At 41.7% G+C, this 18,535-nt stretch overlaps 1 protein-coding gene across 2 annotated transcripts in view; it reads left to right on the top strand.

Moving 5' to 3' along the window:
* ZNF740 (zinc finger protein 740) overlaps window positions 1-18,535 on the top strand; it is a 604,397-nt gene that overhangs the window by 282,946 nt on the left and 302,916 nt on the right. For both annotated transcript variants that reach the window (XM_044083855.1, XM_044083854.1), the window contains one exon: window positions 11,779-11,902. In XM_044083855.1, the coding sequence (XP_043939790.1) occupies window positions 11,779-11,902 (124 nt within the window). The remainder of the gene's footprint in view (window positions 1-11,778; window positions 11,903-18,535) is intronic.

Below are 18,535 nucleotides of genomic sequence, written 5' to 3'. Positions count from 1 at the left end.
CCACAGCTCCAAACATTGAATCTTGCAGCTTGGCTAATCACTTAAATTCCCCCTTAGCATCCCTCAGCAAACCTGTGCTGGATGTCATTTTGGAGGTGAGAAGACCTAGTACTAGAAAATCTTATGCTGACAAATGGAAAAGGTTCTGTGCCTGGAATCAATCTCAAGGGATGAGCAGAGCAGTGCCCAATTTACCTCAGATTTTGTAATACTTAACTGAGATGCTTCACAAGGGCCTGTCTTTTTCTTCCATAAAAATCCATGCCTCAGCTATTTCAGCTCATTACAACACAGACCCCCCCCCCTTTCTCTCATCCTCTTCTGAAGCAATATCTCAGAGGGGCCAAAAACTTGAGACCACCAAGGAGAGCTCTAACCCCTGCCTGGGACCTTAACTTTGTATTGGAGAAATTCACTCTACCTCCTTTCGAATCAGCTGCAACTGCAGACTTAAAATTTCTTTCCTGAAAAACAGCCTTCCTTTTAGCAATCACTTCAGCTAGAAGGATATCTGAATTACAGGCCCTTATGGCAGTGGAGCCTTTCATCATCTTTCATGCAGACAGGGTGTCACTCAGGACCAATCCATCATTCATGCCCAAGGTGGTATCCAATGTGGCTCTTAATCAGTCCATTCATTTGCCAACTTTCTTTCGCAATCCAAAGAACAAGGGAGAGCGGATTCTGCATTCATTGGATGTACACAGACAACTTAGATTCTACTTGGACAGGACTAAATCTCAAAGAAAATCTGAACAACTGCTGGTAGTATTTGCTGCAAGGGCAGAGGGGAAGGCTATTTCAAAACAAACCATTTCTAAATGGATAAGCCATTGCATTCATTTCTGCTATAAGCACCATGGAAAACCTATCCCCCAGGTGATCAGATCTCATTCCACCAGGGCTGTATCTACTTCAGCAGCGTTTCTCAGAGGTGTTCCTACCAGGGACATTCTAGAAGCTGCTACCTGGAGTTCAGTTCATACTTTCACCAAGCATTACCATTTACCATTTTTCTCTAAATCCAGAGCTGGCTTTGCCACTGCTGTCCTGCAGAGCCTTATAGCTGGTCCTAATGCTGTATAAATCCATCCTCCCAACATTAGCTTTGGGAATCTACCCAAATGTAATGACTGCAACAGTGAAACACGATGAACATAGTTCATAAATGTAGATGTTCAAGTGTATTCACTGTTGCAGTCCTAGTTACCCTCCCTTCAACCCCCTATTTTTCTTTTACTATACCTCTTCTTTCTTAAAAGCCTTTTTGGTGTATTTGCTTTTGGCTGGAGATATATTTTTGTGTTTTTAATTATATATATATATATGTGTGTGTGTGTGTGTGTGTGTGTGTGTGTGTGTGTGTGTGTATTTTGCTCCCCATTTGGTGGGCACCTGACATCTGGGGCAAGAAAAACTGATGTAATGGCGTCGGCTGCATGTTTTATACACCTGACAACCTAACGTCATGAGAGAAGAGACAGCAAATGACGCAGGACCCAAGACTTTGTTAATAAGGCCGACTGAGGGCAACCTGCCAGTAGATTACCCAAATGTAATGACTGCAACAGTGAATACACTCGAACATCTACATTTATGGCAAGTGTACACAACTGTACTTTTTTGCCCATCTGATGAAGTTCTATGAGACGAAAACATAAGGGGAAGTGTTTTTATCAGCGTTTGTTATTTGTGGATGTGTGTTCCTTTTGCTGTGTTTAAACATTAAATTACTTGTGTGTTGGAACTGCTGGTCTCCGGTGCCTAATTTTGGATTACTAGTTACATTTTGGGCACTTTTTTCACATCTTTGCTGTTTGCAAGCATAAAGATACATGAGGACACTTTCTTGTTTTAAAAAAAAAAAAGCATTTCTCGTTTTTAAACGGGTCTATATCATATGAGCGAATCACACAAATTGCGAACGCTCATAATATTGAACGTACCGGACCTGGAACTTCCTATGGTGGGGGGCACACCCCCAGCTAAATATATGTTCCAACTCCAATATTGCACTACAGCGAGGAAAAGGCAAATATTCCATTCTTCACTTTACCGCGATCTCAGAAAAAGCACTTCGAGGTCCGGTACATTCGCAATTTGTGAGATTCGCTCGCATAATATGGACTTTTTTAAACATGATCTTTAAGGACGCCATTAGCAGCAATTGAAAAGTCTTTAAGAGAAGCCTTGAACTTTTTGATAATGAAACATTTTTTGGTGTAAAAAATATAAAGTAGCACGTCTTCGTTGAAAAATAATGTTTATAAAAGGCTGAAAGATCCAAAAACACCAGAAAGAATTATTGGTACTCATCTTTGAGATTTTGTAAGATGTGCAGGTATTACTAACAAAGATAATACATTAATGTTAACACTCATGAATAAAAATTATAGCCCAGGAACTTATTGTAACTGGTTTGGAAAAATTAATGTACATATATTGGCACAGTTATGTCTTGTGAAGCATTTTTCCAAGTGTGTGTGTGTGTGTGTGTGTGTGTGTGTGTGTGTGTGTGTCTGTATACAATAGTGCATAGTACAGATAATCAGTAGTATGTCACAACTTTAAGAAATCCTTATTTTTCATGACTGACCACATTCAAATAGATGAGAAAAGACTTGCTCATAATCCTTTGTGTAAATTATAGTATATAAAGGTTTAGCTTTATCTTTAGTCCTGGTGGCTTTCAATACAAGGTCATTGTTTGGACCTATAGATCTAGTTCTTTTAATTCAGTGATGTGTCTTCTGAGGTACAGCATGGCATGGTTTCAGGGTTAACTTGTGTAACTTTTGTGGCTTTGGCACTTTTTAGGCTGTTGCAGAATTTGATATATCAGACATTGTTTCAGGGTCGGTGACTGCCTTTTGCTTATTATCATGAAGTAGCGATCTTGGTTAGTTCCCCTGAATTTCATATTTTACTGGGAGAATGCCAGGTCATCAACCTTAACTTTAACAATCAAGCATTTTTTTATTGCTGTCTCCCTCTCTGTCTCTCTCTCGTTTTATTTAAAAAGAAAAAAAAAAGTTTTTGTAGTTAACCATTGACTCCCCTGCTTTTGTTTTATTTTCAAAAGCCCTGTGACACATTGATGCATTTCTTATTATATAGTTTGTTTGCCCGTATATGTATGTCATATGGTGATGAGATATTTTTTTATTCATAGGTTAATAGTAGCATATGAATGTCTTTTAACATGTCCTCAGCTGTTTTTTGTGGGGTTGTTGAAAATGCTTTCACTGCTCCCCCCAGGACTTGTGTTGTAATCACCATAAGTTTTAAAGTTGATGGTTCTTTGCTGTGTATTAACCATGTTAGTCCTCAACTCAACTAGACTTAACAGAAAAACACACGCAGATTAACGTACTTGCTAAAGATTTCATAATGCATAAGTGGAAGCTGGGTTTAAACCCCTGGGTGTCCACCTTTGCATGCCAGCACCTTAACCACTCTGTCATAATAGTTGCAAATGATGCCACACGAGGTTAGACTGTGACACACAATCACTGGATTAGTAGGCTAGTCTTCTAGCAACTTGAGTCCTGTAAATCCCATGTCGCTGTCCTCTTCACAACTCCATCAACTATTTCCCAGCCTTACTGTAATATACTTTGTGCTTTCAGACAGTAGTAGTAGTTCCTTTCTGCTGATTTTATTTCTTCAAACACTGTGGCTTGCAATTGAAACTAGGGCAGAGGTAGTCCACAGTGTACAAGATGTTTGGAAGGGTAGTACCCATAAAAGGGAAAGTTTGTATTTTAACTGAAATGAAGACCATGTAGAATATTTGTGGAATACCTCCTCCACCATAATTGATGTTCATCGTGTTTCACTGTTGCAGTCATTACTCTTGTGTTATCCTGCTGGCAGGCTACGCACAGTCGGCCTGAATTCCAAAGTCCTGGTCCGGCGTCGGTTGCTGTCACCTCTTCCCTGACGTCAGTGCGCCAGGGGTATAAAAGATGCAGCCTACGCCACTTTCTTCAGTCTTTCTTTCCGCGTGGTGCCCGAAGCAAAAGCAGTTCGCAAGTGCCGGTCGGCCGACTCCTGAGATTTTCAAATCCGAATTTCAGAAACTAAGTCTTCATTAAAGCTAAGTACCCCGTTGGGGAAACTTTTTTCTTGCTCCAGACCGATGTCAGAAAAAGTTAACAATTGTATTTCTTGTGGGAAGCAAATACCTCATAAGGATTTTCATTCTTACTGTATTCCTTGCCTAGGCACTGACCACAACGTTGCTAGTTGTCGGTTTTGTGCTAGATTTAACCAACGCACTATTAAGCGTCGGTTCGATTTTGCATTTCATTACTTTGGCCGAAGGTTTCATTATATAATGCTGTCGGAACAGCCGATGACCGGAGTTTACAAAAAACGCAAGGACAAGGAAAAGGATAGGCATCCGAGGTCCAAAACCGACGAGGCCTCCGTTAGGCCAATCGCCGGTTCTCAGTGAGGTGCTTTCGCAGCCCCTGGCGCCCGCTACCTCAGAGCCACAGGCCGCTTCCGACTCCCACGTGGAGCCGACTGGGCCTCTGGATACTCAAGGTATTGGACACTCGGAAATCATTCCCTCAGATGGGTCTGGAGCCGCTGAGCAGGCATCGGCTTCTGAGGGTGTCTTCAGACCTACACAGTTATATGTTAAACCATCTTCAGCTTCAAAGACAAAGACTAAAGCAGCTCTAAAGACAAAGAAACAAGTACAGCATTCTCCTACTCAGACTTCCATGCCTAAAAAACAGTTGCTTAAAATGGCTGAAGACCTAATTACTTTGATCAGGGGTTCTCATCCCCCTCCTGATAAGAGGCCTAGGCAAGAGACAGAATATGATTCTTCTGATCAGGTTTCTATTTCCTCTGATTCCTCTTCTGAACAGGGTTATTCTATTCCTCCCTATGAGGATTCTGATGCTGAAGAATCCATTCCTTCAGCCTGTCCTCCTGGGGATTACTCTTTTGGGGAAACCCTGCATACCATGAGGGAGCATTTCCACTGGGAGAGCCAAGATTACTCAGAATCTAAGAAAAGGCTCAGAGACTTTCTGCTACTACCTTAGCACAGATCCCTTGCTATTCCACCTGTTCTAGACATTGTAGATTATTTATTTTCAGAGTCCGGCCTGTCCCCTGACTTTTTACCCCCTGCACCTGCTAAGCCTGACAGGTACTACAGGGTCCCAGAGTCTCATAAATTCCTATATAAAAACCCCGCTGCTGACCCAAAAATATTTCTCAGGGTCCCAAAGGGGTCAAAGCTTCCACTGCAAAAAAACCCTGTCCCCTATGATAGGGATTCTAGGGCACTGGACAGATGAGGGAAAAAGTTTACACTTCTGCTACCTTGGCTGTAAGGGCTTTAAATTGTCAGTTTCATATGCTTAAATATCAGCACTACTTAATGCCACTGCTTAAACAGAAAATGTTAGCAAATTCTGAATGTTCAGAGTACAAAGAAATGCAGGATTTATTGCATGCAGCTGAACAAGTGGGAAAGCATACTTTGCAATGTGGTTATGATTCACTGGAGGCCTCTTGCAGGGCCGCTGTTACAGGTTCTGTTATTAGAAGGCATGCTTGGTTAAAGGAACAGAATCTACCTGAACATGTTAAAGCAAAAATATTAGATGCTCCATTACAGCATGATACTTTGTTTGGTGCTAAAGCAGAAGAGGTGTTGAAGAAAATGGAGGATAAAGCGAAATCCATGCAAGATAGTTAAGGATTTTTTACAGGTACAGCCACCCAGATTTAGCAGGAACTGGCCTTCCAAAAATTGGTCCTTTCCAGTGTCAGACAGGCCACAAAGAGGCAGATACAGACGTCCCAGAGGCAGATCTCAGCCCCAAGGCTCATACAGGCCTAAACAATGGGGTGCTCCTACCTCCAAAAGCGGAGAAGACAAATCACAACCTTACAGGAAACAGTCCCAATGACTTTCCTCTGCCAGATCCAAGCACTTTCCTTTTGGGGGGAAAACTAGCACTTTTTTCACCAAATTGGCAAATGGATTACCCAAGACAAATGGGATTTGAACATAGTGTCCCAGGGCTACAGGTTCCATTTTCACACCCTACCAAGGGCAAAAGGTATGCCAGACCTGCCACACAATCAATGGGCAGAGGCACAAAAGCAAATTACTGCCCTCATGGACATGAGGGCCATTCAACAAGTACCACAACACCACAACAAGAGCAGGGGCAAGGATTTTACTCAAGACTTTTCTTGGTGTCTTGGTGCCCAGAAAGGACAAAACCTGAACACCAATACTGGACCTGTCTATACTAAACACATTTCTGGAGGTTCCAAAATTCAAGATGTTGACTCTACAGCAGCTACTGCCCATGCTGGGCAAAAAGGCTTGGCTCGTAACTTTGGACCTAAAAGAGGCATACCTGCATGACCCAATCAGACAGTCTTGCAGAAGATACCTCAGTTTCATAGCTGGCTCAATGCACTACCAATTCTCTCCACTGCCCTTTGGCTTATCTACTGCGCCCAGGGACTTCACAAAATGCCTGGCACCAGTAATTGCATTTTGCAGATAAAGAGGAATTCAGATATATCCCTACTTAGACGACTGCCTTATTCAAGAAGAGAACAAAGACATTCTTCTAAAGCATCTGGCGTTTGTAAAAAGATTACTAATTTGCCTAGGGTACACAGTAAACGAAAAGAAATCAAAACTAGTACCTTCTCAAGAGATAATATTCCTGGGTGCAAGCTTAAATACAACTGCCCAGATGGCTTATCTCACACCAGACAAACAAAGGCAACTGACTTCTTACTTCAAAAAGTTGGCAACAAAGACCCAGTTATCTGCAAGGAAAATCCTGCAGGCCTTGGGCTTCATGGCATCCTGCATTCTACTAATTCCATATGCCAGACTACATATGAGGAAACTACAATGGTATCTAAAAAGTGTTTGGACTCAGCATTGCCACAGCCTGGAGACAGTAATTACCCTCATTCCCTGCCTGCAACAGGAGTTTCGATGGTGGGCACAGGCCTGTCACCACAACAAGGGTCTGCCATTCACTTTACCCACAGCCAGACAGACACTGACAACGGATGCATCAGATTATGCCTGGGGGGCCCATATGGCAGGGAAATGTACTCAGGGCACATGGCCCGCAAGCCAGATGCATCTTCATATCAATCAAAAAGAGATGCTAGCGGTACAGAATGCCCTGACAGCTTTCAAGGATCTACTTCATCCAGGACAGCTACTGATAAAGACGGACAATACTGCGGTCATGTGGTACATAAACAAGCAGGGAGGCACACATTCCTACCCCCTTTGCAGACAAGCAATGACCTTGTGGGACACAGCATTGATTTTCAAGTTCACCTGTAAGCACAATTCCTGCCAGGAAAAACAAATACTCTGGCAGACGAACTAAGCAGAAACCTCATGGATCCCCACGAGTGGAAACTGGATCCACAAGTCTTGAGCATGATAACAAGGAAATGGGGATGCCCAGACATAGATCTATTTGCCTCCCCTCACAACTGCCAATTACAGAGATTTTGCACAAGGATTTATCACAAACAAGCATGGAGAGTGGACGCCCTATCCTTCAGCTGGAAAAACCTAACAGTATATGCCTTTCCTCCACTGCCTCTCCTTCCCAAGGTACTCCTAAAGGTCAGACAAGAGAAGCCAAAAATTATACTGATTGCACCAGACTGGCCACGCCAGTACTGGTATCCAATCCTAAAGAGCTTGTCTCAAGGTCCAGCATGGATATTGCCACAAACTTCTCACTTGCTGACCCAACACAACAATCAGATCCTGCACAGCCAACTCAGGACCTTAAATCTGGCAGCATGGCGGATAATGTAGCCATTCAAAACACTCCTTTTTAAAAAGCTGTTATGGATGTTATCTTGGAGGCCAGGAGGCCCAGTACCAGAAAATCTTATGCAGAAAAATGGAAGAGATTCTGTGCTTGGAACCAGGAACAAGGCATTGACATGCATGTACCAAATATTCCTCAGATTCTACAATACCTAACTGAGATGCTGGACAAAGGCCTTTCCTTTTCATCAATTAAGATTCATGCCTCTGCCATTTCAGCCCATTACAATATGGAACCACCTATCTTTTCTCATCCTTTAATAAGGCAGTACCTCAGAGGGGCCAAAAACATCAGGCCTCTAAGGAGAGCACCAATTGCGGCATGGGACCTCAATTATGTCTTGGAAAAACTCACACTGCCTCCCTTTGAGCCAGCCTCAACAGCTGATATAAAATTCTTATCCTGGAAAACAGCTCTGCTCCTAGCAAGACGAGTCTCGGGAGTTACAAGCACTCATGGCTGTGGAACCTTTTATCATTTTTCATCCAGACAGGGTTTCTCTGAGGACAAACCCAACATTTATGCCTAAGGTGGTGTCCAGTGTGGCCCTCAACCAAACCATTCACTTGCCTACCTTTTATCCAAATCCACAGAACAAGGGTGAGAAAATTCTGCATTCTTTGGATATACACAGGCAGCTAAGATTCTACGTGGACAGAACTAAAGCTTTCAGAAAGACTGAGCAACATTTAGTGTCATATGCTGCAGGATCACAAGGAAGGGCTATCTCAGAACAGACTATTTCTAAATGGATAGGTAATTGCATCCGTTTCTGCTATTCCCAGCATGGCAAATCAGCGCCTAAGGGCATTAGGCCTCATTCTACCAGAGCAGCAGCCACTTCATCAGCCTTCCTCAGAGGAGTACCAACCAAAGACATCTTAGAGGCTGCAACTTGGAGTTCAATGCACACTTTTACAAAGCACTACCACTTACCTATTTACTCTAAATCCAGAGCAGGCTTTGCCACTGCAGTGCTGCAGGGCCTCATAGCCTCTCCTAATCCTATTTAGCTTAGCCACCCATCCTCAGCTTTGGGATTCAACCCAAGAATAATGACTGCAACAGTGAAACACGATGAACATAGTACAGTTGTGTACCTACCATAAATGTAGATGTTCGCGTATATTCACTGTTGCAGTCCAGGTTACCCTCCCTCCGTCCCCCTTTTCTTTTGCTGGGGTTTATCTGTACTTCTCTATTCTATACAACCTATGTGGTGTATTTGCTTGTAGATGAAGGAAATGTTTTTTTACTGCATGTATGTTTATTGGCATAATATATTTGCCTACCCTTTTGGGGGCACCTGATATCTGGGGCAAGAAAAACTGAAGAAAATGGCGTCGGCTGCATCTTTTATACCCCTGGCGCACTGACGTCAGGGAAGAAGCGACAGCAACCGACGCCGGACCAGGACTTTGGAATTCAGGCCGACTGCGGGTAGCCTGCCAGCAGGATAACCCAAGAGTAATGACTGCAACAATGAATACACTCGAACATCTACATTTATGGTAGGTACACAAGTGTACTTTTTTCAGGGCAGTACAAAAAGTGCACAGAAAGTCAGTATGTCTTTACTATTGCCAGTGTGTTGTACCACATGCTTGTGGTAAACAAGTTGGACTGTCAAAGCAGAATTCTGTGCTGTGGCATCCCCACTTAAAAGTCCTCACTTTGAAGTCTTGAAACTAGTTTTCAAACTTAGACTTTAGAAGTTCATTATCCATAGCCTAATGGTTGTAGTTAATTGGGGGGGGGCATTGATATGTGTGCATACTTGTGTACATACATGTATATACAGTGGATATAAAAACTGTACACACCCCTGTTTAAATACCAGACTTTTGTGATATAAAAAAATGAGACCAGAATAAATCATTTCAAAACTTTTCCCACCTTTTTTGTCAACTATAACCTGTACAATTCAATTGAAAAACAAATCTGTTAGGGGAAAAATATAAAAAAATGTACAATAAGCTGGTTGCATAAGTGTGCACACCCAATACTTTGTTGAAGCACCTTTTGATTTAATTACAGCATTCAGTCTTCTTGGGTACACACCTGCCATCAATTAAAAAGACTCTAATTAACCCCAAATAAAGTTCAGCTGTCCTAGTAGGATTTTACTAACATTTACTCAGTTGTCTGCTACAGAAAAGCCGTGGTTCGCAGAGAGCTTACAAAGCATCAAAGGGATCTCGTTGTTGAAAGATATCAGTCAGGAGAAAGGTACAAAAAAATTCCCACAGTATTGGGTATACCGTGGAACACAGTGAAGACGGTCATCAAAAAGTGGGGAAAATATGGAACAACAGTGACGTTGCAAAGAACTAGACATCCTTCCAAAAGTGATGAAATGACGAGATGAAAACTGGTCAGGGAGGCTGCCAAGAAACCTCTACAGCAGCACTGAAGGAGCTGCAGGAATTTCTGGCAAGTACTGGTTGTGTACTACACGTGACAACCGTCTTCCATATTCTCCATATGTCTGGGCTATGGGGTAGGGTTGCACAGAAAAACATCCAGGCCCAGCTAAAATTTGCAAAACAATACATCAAGTCTCCCAAAAGCATGTGGAAAACTGTGTTATGGTCTGATGAGACCAAGTTTGAACATTTTGGCCACAATTCCAAAAGGTACATTTGGTGCAAAAACAACACTTCGCATCACCGAAAGAACACTATCCCCACGGTGAAGCATGGTGATGGCAGTATAATGCTTTTGATTGCTTTTCTTCAGCTGGAACTGGGGCTTTAGTCAAGGTGGAGGGAATTATAAACCATTACAAATACCAGTCACTTTTGGCCCAAAACCTTTAGGTGTCTGCTAGAAAGCTGAAGATGAAGAGGAATTTCACATTTCAACACAACAGTGACCCCAAGCATACATCCAGATCAACAAAAGAATGGCTTTACTGGAAGAAATTTAAAGTCTTGGAATGGCCCAGCCAGAGCCCAAACCTAAATCCAATAAAAAATCTGTGGGGTGACCTGAAGAGGGCTGTGCACAAGAGATGCCCTCGCAATCTGACAGATTTGGAGCGCTTTTGCAAGGAAGAGTGAGCAAATATTGGAAAGTCAAGATGTGCCATGCTGATAGATTCTTACCCAAGAAGACTGAATGCTGTAAATAAATCAAAACGTGCTTCAACAAAGTATTAGTTTAAGGGTGTGCACACTTATGCAACCAACTTATTGTACGTTTGTTATTTTTTATATTTTTTCCCCTAACAGATTTTCTGTTTTTCAATTGAATTGTACAGGTTATAAGTCACATTAAAGGTGGGAAAAGTTTTGAAATTATTTATTGTGGTCTCTTTTTTTTTATATCACAAAAACCTGGGATTTTAACAGGGGTGTGTACACTTTTTATATCCACTATGTGCTTGTGCGCGTATTTATGTATGTAATGTATATACATACACACATATACACGTATACATACATTTATATGGGTGCCATTCATTGAGATGAATGGTGACTGTACTAAAGGCATGACTAGTTGAAATCTCAGAATTTTGACAAATGCCAGTAGCTTGTTCAGGATCGTGGTACAGCAGGGAATGGGTTTTAGCCCTTTCCCCACTGTAGTGCGATCTTGGACTTTGTATATATAATTAGCAGAGTTGTGGGGTTGCAAGGGCTTTATCTTATGTATTTATTTTGTGCTTGTGTGCTTTGATCTTTTGTAGTATTGTGTGGTTAGTGCTATATATAGCTATACAGATATATAAAATATATATATGTATATAAAATCTATAGACATATATGTGTGTGTGTTTATATGCATATATAAAGATTAGTTGGGGTGTCATCCGCAGAAAGAATGTTGATTCAGAGCATGTCGGAACTTAGGTACTGCAATTTGCATGATGCAGATTCTAAAAAATGTGCTTATCTGTAATCTTTTTCAGGTTCTACTGATTGAAGAGAATGGGGCTTATCCTCTCAGAGTTCCAAAAAATTTCATTTGTGAACATTGCTATGGTGCATTTAGAAGTAGCTATCATCTGAAAAGGCACATTTTCACCCACACAGGTATTCTTGACCCTTAAGTTAATGAATGTACATAGAAATAAAACTGTTCTGCTAAATAGATTCATTTTCATGCAGATAAGACATTGTTTTTTGTCTGTTGTATGTGGATTATGTAATAGGCATTGCGCTCCATAATAATAACATGCTTATTACACAATAGGCATAGCATTGTGATCTTTAGTAAAATGCAGTGAATGAAATGCTTAGTTTCATTCGTTGGGTGTATAATTTGGCTGAATACTTTATGATGTCATTCATTATGCATGTAGCTTGGCAAGTTTCTGCTGGTTTCACTTGCAAGGTTATATCACACTGGAGTACTATTGAATGTGTTTTTCTGCAGACTGCTTTCTCAGAGTCATCCTTTTCATAAAAGCTATTATTGATGTCACAGATGTTATTCTTATATTGAAAATTTTCACTGTTAGAAATTTCACTTGTTTTTATCTGCACTGACCTCTGTTTTGATTAAAATTAAATTGTGAGTAGAATTTTACCAGTGCATTGATCCATGCTTAGCTGGTGGAATGTTTTTCCCCCCACAAAATTTAATGAGAGAGATTTTTCTTTTTTAATGCCGTCAGTCACTGTTTTCTGATTAGTTGGGGTGGGCAGTGATGTGTTTCAGTGAGTTAGTTGAATATCCAGCCTTGCCATTTTATTGATTAACTATAGTTCGGGCATTTTCCTAGCTTAACTGTGTATGTATCTTTATATATTTTTATGTTGCCGAGTGTATCTTAGAACTCATACTCTGTGCAGGGAGTGTGGGCCACTTATCAACTAGATGGAGCTCTAAGTTTTACTTCTAGTCACTAAACTGGTCAGTCTACCTCCTGATGTTCTTTGTAGTGGGATAAATTAGGGAAAAAGAGGCTCTTCATAACTTGACTATGCACTGGCAGCTCAGGTGTTACTTGAGTAGGTATAATTAAGAACACAGACGAGTTTATCAGATTATTCTAGGTGGGGAAGGACTTGCGGTTACCAGGCATCTACTTTCCAAGTGGATTGCCAGCTGCATTTTTTTTTACATTAGTCTGCCATCTGCCATTTGACAGAAGCTGAGGTCAGAGCTTACTCAACAAGGGGAGTGCTGTCTCCAGTGCTTGAGTGTAGCTCAGAAAAATGACCACGTTTGGGAAGTCAGTTCTCCAGGATCAGGCTATATGAGCTCTAGCCTACGGCAGTCTTCTGGCTCCTTTCATTCAGATGGTAGTGCTTGTGATTCCCATTGGGATGGATATTTTATTATAACAAGTGTCTGTGCTCGTCTTAACTGATTCACTCCACAGTTGCTCAATAATTTTGGCTGTTAACGTCCTCTGTAGAGGCAGCGTTGTGACCTGAGCTGGAAAATCCTTTGCTGAACCATGCTTGAAACAAATATTCATAGCTCTTGAACTGTCACAGCTCTGAAAAAAGTATAACCATGAAAACTGTCAGAACAGAGAGCTTTGCAACGTTATAATGTTGACAGTTTTTTTCTTTTTTAAGTGGCAGAAACTGAATTTTTTATGCACTTATTTTATTTGTTTGAAAACGTCTAACAATATTTCAGGAAACTTGCCAGCTGAATGCTTAGTGCTTAAGGTAGATGCGACCTTCAGGATGCCAGCTTCAGAGTGAGACTTCACCCAGCTTATTGCCATTCTTACTTAATTACCGTGACAGAAATATTGTATTTTACATCATATGGCATATAATCCAACTGTAGTATCTCTGCAGTTGTGCCAGCTAGAGGCTGTGTATCAGAGCCAGATTTGTCCATAAATGTCAACTTCCAGTTGGTATTGTACTATATTTTGCATGTAGTAATGTGTGCTTAGCAATTGTGATAGTATAATATACCCTGTTTCATAAAGTGAAATTAAGAGCAAAAGTTTGTTTAAAACACTGCAGGACAATGTACTTTCATTGTTTTTTCCCATGTTAGTTTTTGACATTTAGCCATATGGAACAACTGTAGAATTTTGTAAATTGTGCACATCTCCATAAAAGCAGCAATAAACAAATGCAAGTTGTGATCCAGAGTTAAGGCCTTTGCAGCCTTTATTACACACCCTCTTTGATGTCCTGGCCCCTGACACACACACATACGCAGAGCTTTGTTTCTGTCTGTGGAATAGTAATATAAATATTGAAAGTGTACAGTATGTTTAACTACCGTACCAAATTGGCGTCATAAAGACTCCCCCCGTCTGTGGAATAGACTCCCTGTCCATGTCAAGCTGAGTACCTCTCTAGCCCTCTTTAAGAGGAACCTGGACGACTGGATGGGAAACCGAAAATACACCCCTGGGATCCCACCTGTGTCCCTGCTGGACAGGGGAAACGTGCTGACTTTGAGGGAACATGGGCAAAAATCTTGGCTGGGCTTATAAGGGCCTTCAGGCCAATAACCTAGTATCATCCTATGAACCTGTGAACCTGAATGATGTTAAAATCTCATTTCTTCTGATGCCTTTCACTCCAGGCTTACTTCTCACTATATGTTTGCAGCATGTGTTTTGGAGTTCCATTCCAAATTCCCATGCATCATACTCTCTACAGAGCATATTAGTGGAATTATTATATAAATATACACATTTTCATAACCATTCTTATACAGAAATATTTAATATATTAATTTCCATGTGACACAAGTGCAGCGAAGTGGCACAACTTTCTTTCAACCACCTATCTGTAATTAGTCAACACTCGTTTCAGTATCATTCTGTCATTGAAATTTTAATGTAAGTAGGGAAAATGTATCCTGTACTATAAACTGTTGTGGCAATAAACATTTGTAGGTTTATTTCTGTTAATGTCACTTAGTCAATGTTTTAGGCACCTGCTTTGAATATGGAACAAAGCTCCAGTTCACAGCACTCAACAAAAGATAAAAACATGCTAATTTCCAAATTTAAATCCGCATTCATATCAAAAAATGCCATATTCCCTCTCCTACAGAACTGTTATTCTTACATGTTTTACGCTGTCCCTTCCAGGCAAAATGCAGTGCAGCAAGTCCTGCTCCCCAAGTAAGTATCATGTAAATCAGAGTGAAGCACCACATTGAACATTGTTTGTATCTTTCATAATTTAGACTTGTCTGAAGCCGGCTGTGTGGTACAGAGTGATAGTTTTTACTGCAACCCAGGTGGTGTGGGTTTGATTACTGGCCCCAGCACTGGAGTAGCAAGACTGAAGGGGGCATAACCTACTTGCTTCTCCCTGTAGAGAGGATAGGAGGCTTGCAGGTGTTTGGGGAGTACACAGGGAAGTGTGATTTCTGTGGTGGACACAGGGTAAACCACTTTTGTGCTTCATGTAAGGGTGCTTGGTGCTTGCTGGCAAAATCCCTTATTAAAGTGAAGACCAACTTGGTCACCCCATTTCATGACCTCTGTTTATTACATATCTGGGCACATGCTTTGACAGCTAGGGCTGAAAGGAAAAAAACTCAACCCCTGACAGCTGTCTGAATAATGACCCTGTCTAGTTGACTTTTGCCCTAGTGATAAGAAACAAATGGGTCATTTGGCCAGGAGAGGCTTGATTATCGACAGACAGCAGGAGAAAAAAAAAGGAAAGAAATACAGTGTGGTCTAATGATATCCAAGGACCTAACATGAGGATCTCCAGAGACATGCTGAGCTAAATCCTATTTTACAGACTGCCTCTGTCCGTAAGGGACATGGGTGCTACCCCAGGAATGTATTTGCAATTTCCCATCCATTGGTCCAGATTGCGCTTGAAGATGGTCAGGTAAGGGCTCTGCTTCATGTGAGTAGGAAGCCTTTTCCAGAGGAAGGGCAGTCTCAGGGACACATGTCTGTCTCTCCAGCATGATCTATTCATGTGAAAGATTAGTTTTACATTTTTTGGAGTGGGTAACTTTCATGCAGTTAGCTTTGCCAATATGCAACATTTCCATCTGAGCTGGGTCAGAGACTGCCTTGTAGGTCAGTCACAGATCACCCCTCAGTAATTGGTAGGAAACTGAGTACAGCAATAGGGCTTTTAATCAGTCCACATATGGCATGTTGGTTATACCTAACTTGCGGTCATCACAAACTTGGTCAGCCAGAAGCTGTCTGCACTTGCCTTGACATCTGAGAAGAATATCCCAAAGGGGAAGGGGCCCAGCATTGAACCCTGTGCTACCCCACTGGTGCCTCTTGCTGGATGTGGATTCTCCCACTCTAACAACATATGTCTTATCAGTGAGCCTTTTGGCTATCCATCTGGTGACATAGAGTTTTATGTCCAGTTTTGTTAATTTATCTATAATACCCGAGTGGGATATTGTGTCAAATGCCTTGGCCAGGTCAAAGTAGGAGGTATGCACTGTCTTACCCTCATCCATGGCCTTGTTGACCTTCTCCAAGAAGTCCACCAGATTGAACAGAAAGGACTTGCCTCGACGAAGCCAAGTAGGTTGGATTTAGATTCTGGAGATTTCCTATGTCGTTGTTAATCAGGTCCTTGATTATCCTTTCCATAGCTTTGCATATGAGACTAGTCAGACTTGTGGTTTGGTAGTTTACTGTGTCCAGTGAAGGCCCCCTTGTGTAGAGGGATGACTGTTGCTGTCCTCCACTCTACTTGGGCAAAGCATTTCTGGAGACTGTGGTTAAATAGAGATCTGAGTGAGTCTGCTAGGTCATGTTTCAAGTTATTTATTAGCCACCCTGGTATTCCATCTGGACCCACTGATGCTGTGTTTCTAGCTGTAGAGATCACAGTGTTGACCTGTTCTTTTGTGATAACAGGCAAAGGAATGGTAGGGTGTATTTCATGGGGAGTGATTGGAGGTGATGAGGGGGTGAAATCTGAGCTGAATTTATCGGCCATCAGGTTTGCTATTCCTTCCGGCCTAGTATAGGTAGTGCCATCTACAGCCATCTCAACATATTGTTGAGTGTTTCCCTTAAGATATCGGATTTAACTAAAAATGCTTTGTGGTTATCCTTTGCTTGTGTATGGAGGTGCTGTGCACGGAGCAACATACTCAGATTTTGCATGGAAAGAGAAGATACTTGGTGGTGGTGGGGTGTAACTTAATGTTGAACATCCTGGTAGCACTAAAGGGACTTCTAAAATAGACTGACTAACATTGCTCAGAGTTAGAGAAAAGGTCAGTGGAAATTAGCAATAGCAGAGGTCCAGTCATCTGGCATGACTTTGAGTTTCAGACATCTCCAAATAGAACATTTCCTCTTTTTTCTGAGCATGTTAGCTGGGCACTGTGTAGAAAAGGGGAGAGCAGTCTGCAGCATTTTTTTGTTCTTGTTTGCTGGATAGAGTTCCTTAATCTTATCAGTTTTGCCCATGTTGCTGTGATAAGTAACCACATTAGGAATTTCTTTTGCCTGCATTTACTAGTTTTGTTTAATTGCTGACTTTACTGTATTCATTTTCCTCTTTTCTGCAGTGATTTGGGGATCTTTCCAAGGACAAAAACATCTCCTGAAACAGCAACAAGTTTGCCTGAGTCAGATGGCTCTTGCCAGAATACTTTTACCTTCAGTGTCTTATCTGTTCTGTTGCGAGTTATCAGGTGTCATTGTGTGAACACTGTGCCCTCTTTCATAAGAAAAACCTTTGTGTCTTGTACTCTACCAATTGCAAGTTTTTGTCAACCATAAAAAGCCTCTGGTGTTAAGCCAAGGAACATCAGTCCCTTCTCTTGCTGAACAGCCTTTCTTTAGTGATTCTGGTAAGCATAAAATGAGGTATCAGTGGCAGGAACTGAGAAGCTTTAATGTCTCCATCAACCCTATGAGGGCCTTAGTGCACTTATTGCAGAATAGTACAGACATGTTTTGAACATGCTCTAGCATTTGTTTACTCCATTTTCCTGATGGTCTCCATGCCTTTTGAAGCCAACAGTGGGACTGTAATTTCAAATATAGCCAGGCATCCAGATATTCTTGCTATGGCACAGCCGGAGATAGATGCCCAGGTAAGCACTGACAGCCAGCCGAAGGAGCACACCACTAGGTAACGCTCTCTTTACCTTGTTGCGACCAGGCCTTTTGTTCAAAAGTCTGATTTTCGGAATAAGTTGATGAAGATAATGTCAGTTAACAAAAGAAAGTAAAATGACTAAGCTTCCAGGCTTATACTGCATAATGTAGATATGCATCCTATGGGACATCTGTCCCCTTAGCGAGGATGCATGTCCTGTTCCCCTCCATTAGGAGAGCCTTCGGCATCCTGCAGCACCTCCTCCTTCCTTGAAGAAAAGAGATCCTTCCCCACAGCAGTCTTCTGATGTTTATGTTGAGGAGGAGACAGACTTTACTTTGTTTGGCTGTATTCTTCCTTGGGATTTACCAGAATTGACATTCTTTGCTGGCTCCCTAAGAAATGAAAGGAGGGAGAGCTCAAAGGAGAAAGAGTTTAGGGAGTCTGATGACAACACCCCTAATGGTGTCTGACTCACCACACTGGCAAAATGTTTTTGACTTGAGTGATGTGTGTTTATAGCCCATGACATCAGTGACTGCTGGACCCAAGACTTCTGGTGTAACCCCTTTGGAGGCTGCCATTTCATCATCCTTTTCCATGTCTTTAAAAGCCAGAACTAGGTAAGTGGTCTCTCTGGACCACAGCTACTTTATATGGCTCTGGCTTCCGAAGAGC

The sequence above is a fragment of the Protopterus annectens genome, chromosome 9.part0 (genome assembly GCF_019279795.1).
Source record: "Protopterus annectens isolate FY-2018-M chromosome 9.part0, PAN1.0, whole genome shotgun sequence".
Taxonomy (NCBI): domain Eukaryota; kingdom Metazoa; phylum Chordata; order Ceratodontiformes; family Protopteridae; genus Protopterus; species Protopterus annectens.
This window is presented reverse-complemented; position numbering and strand designations above follow the sequence as displayed.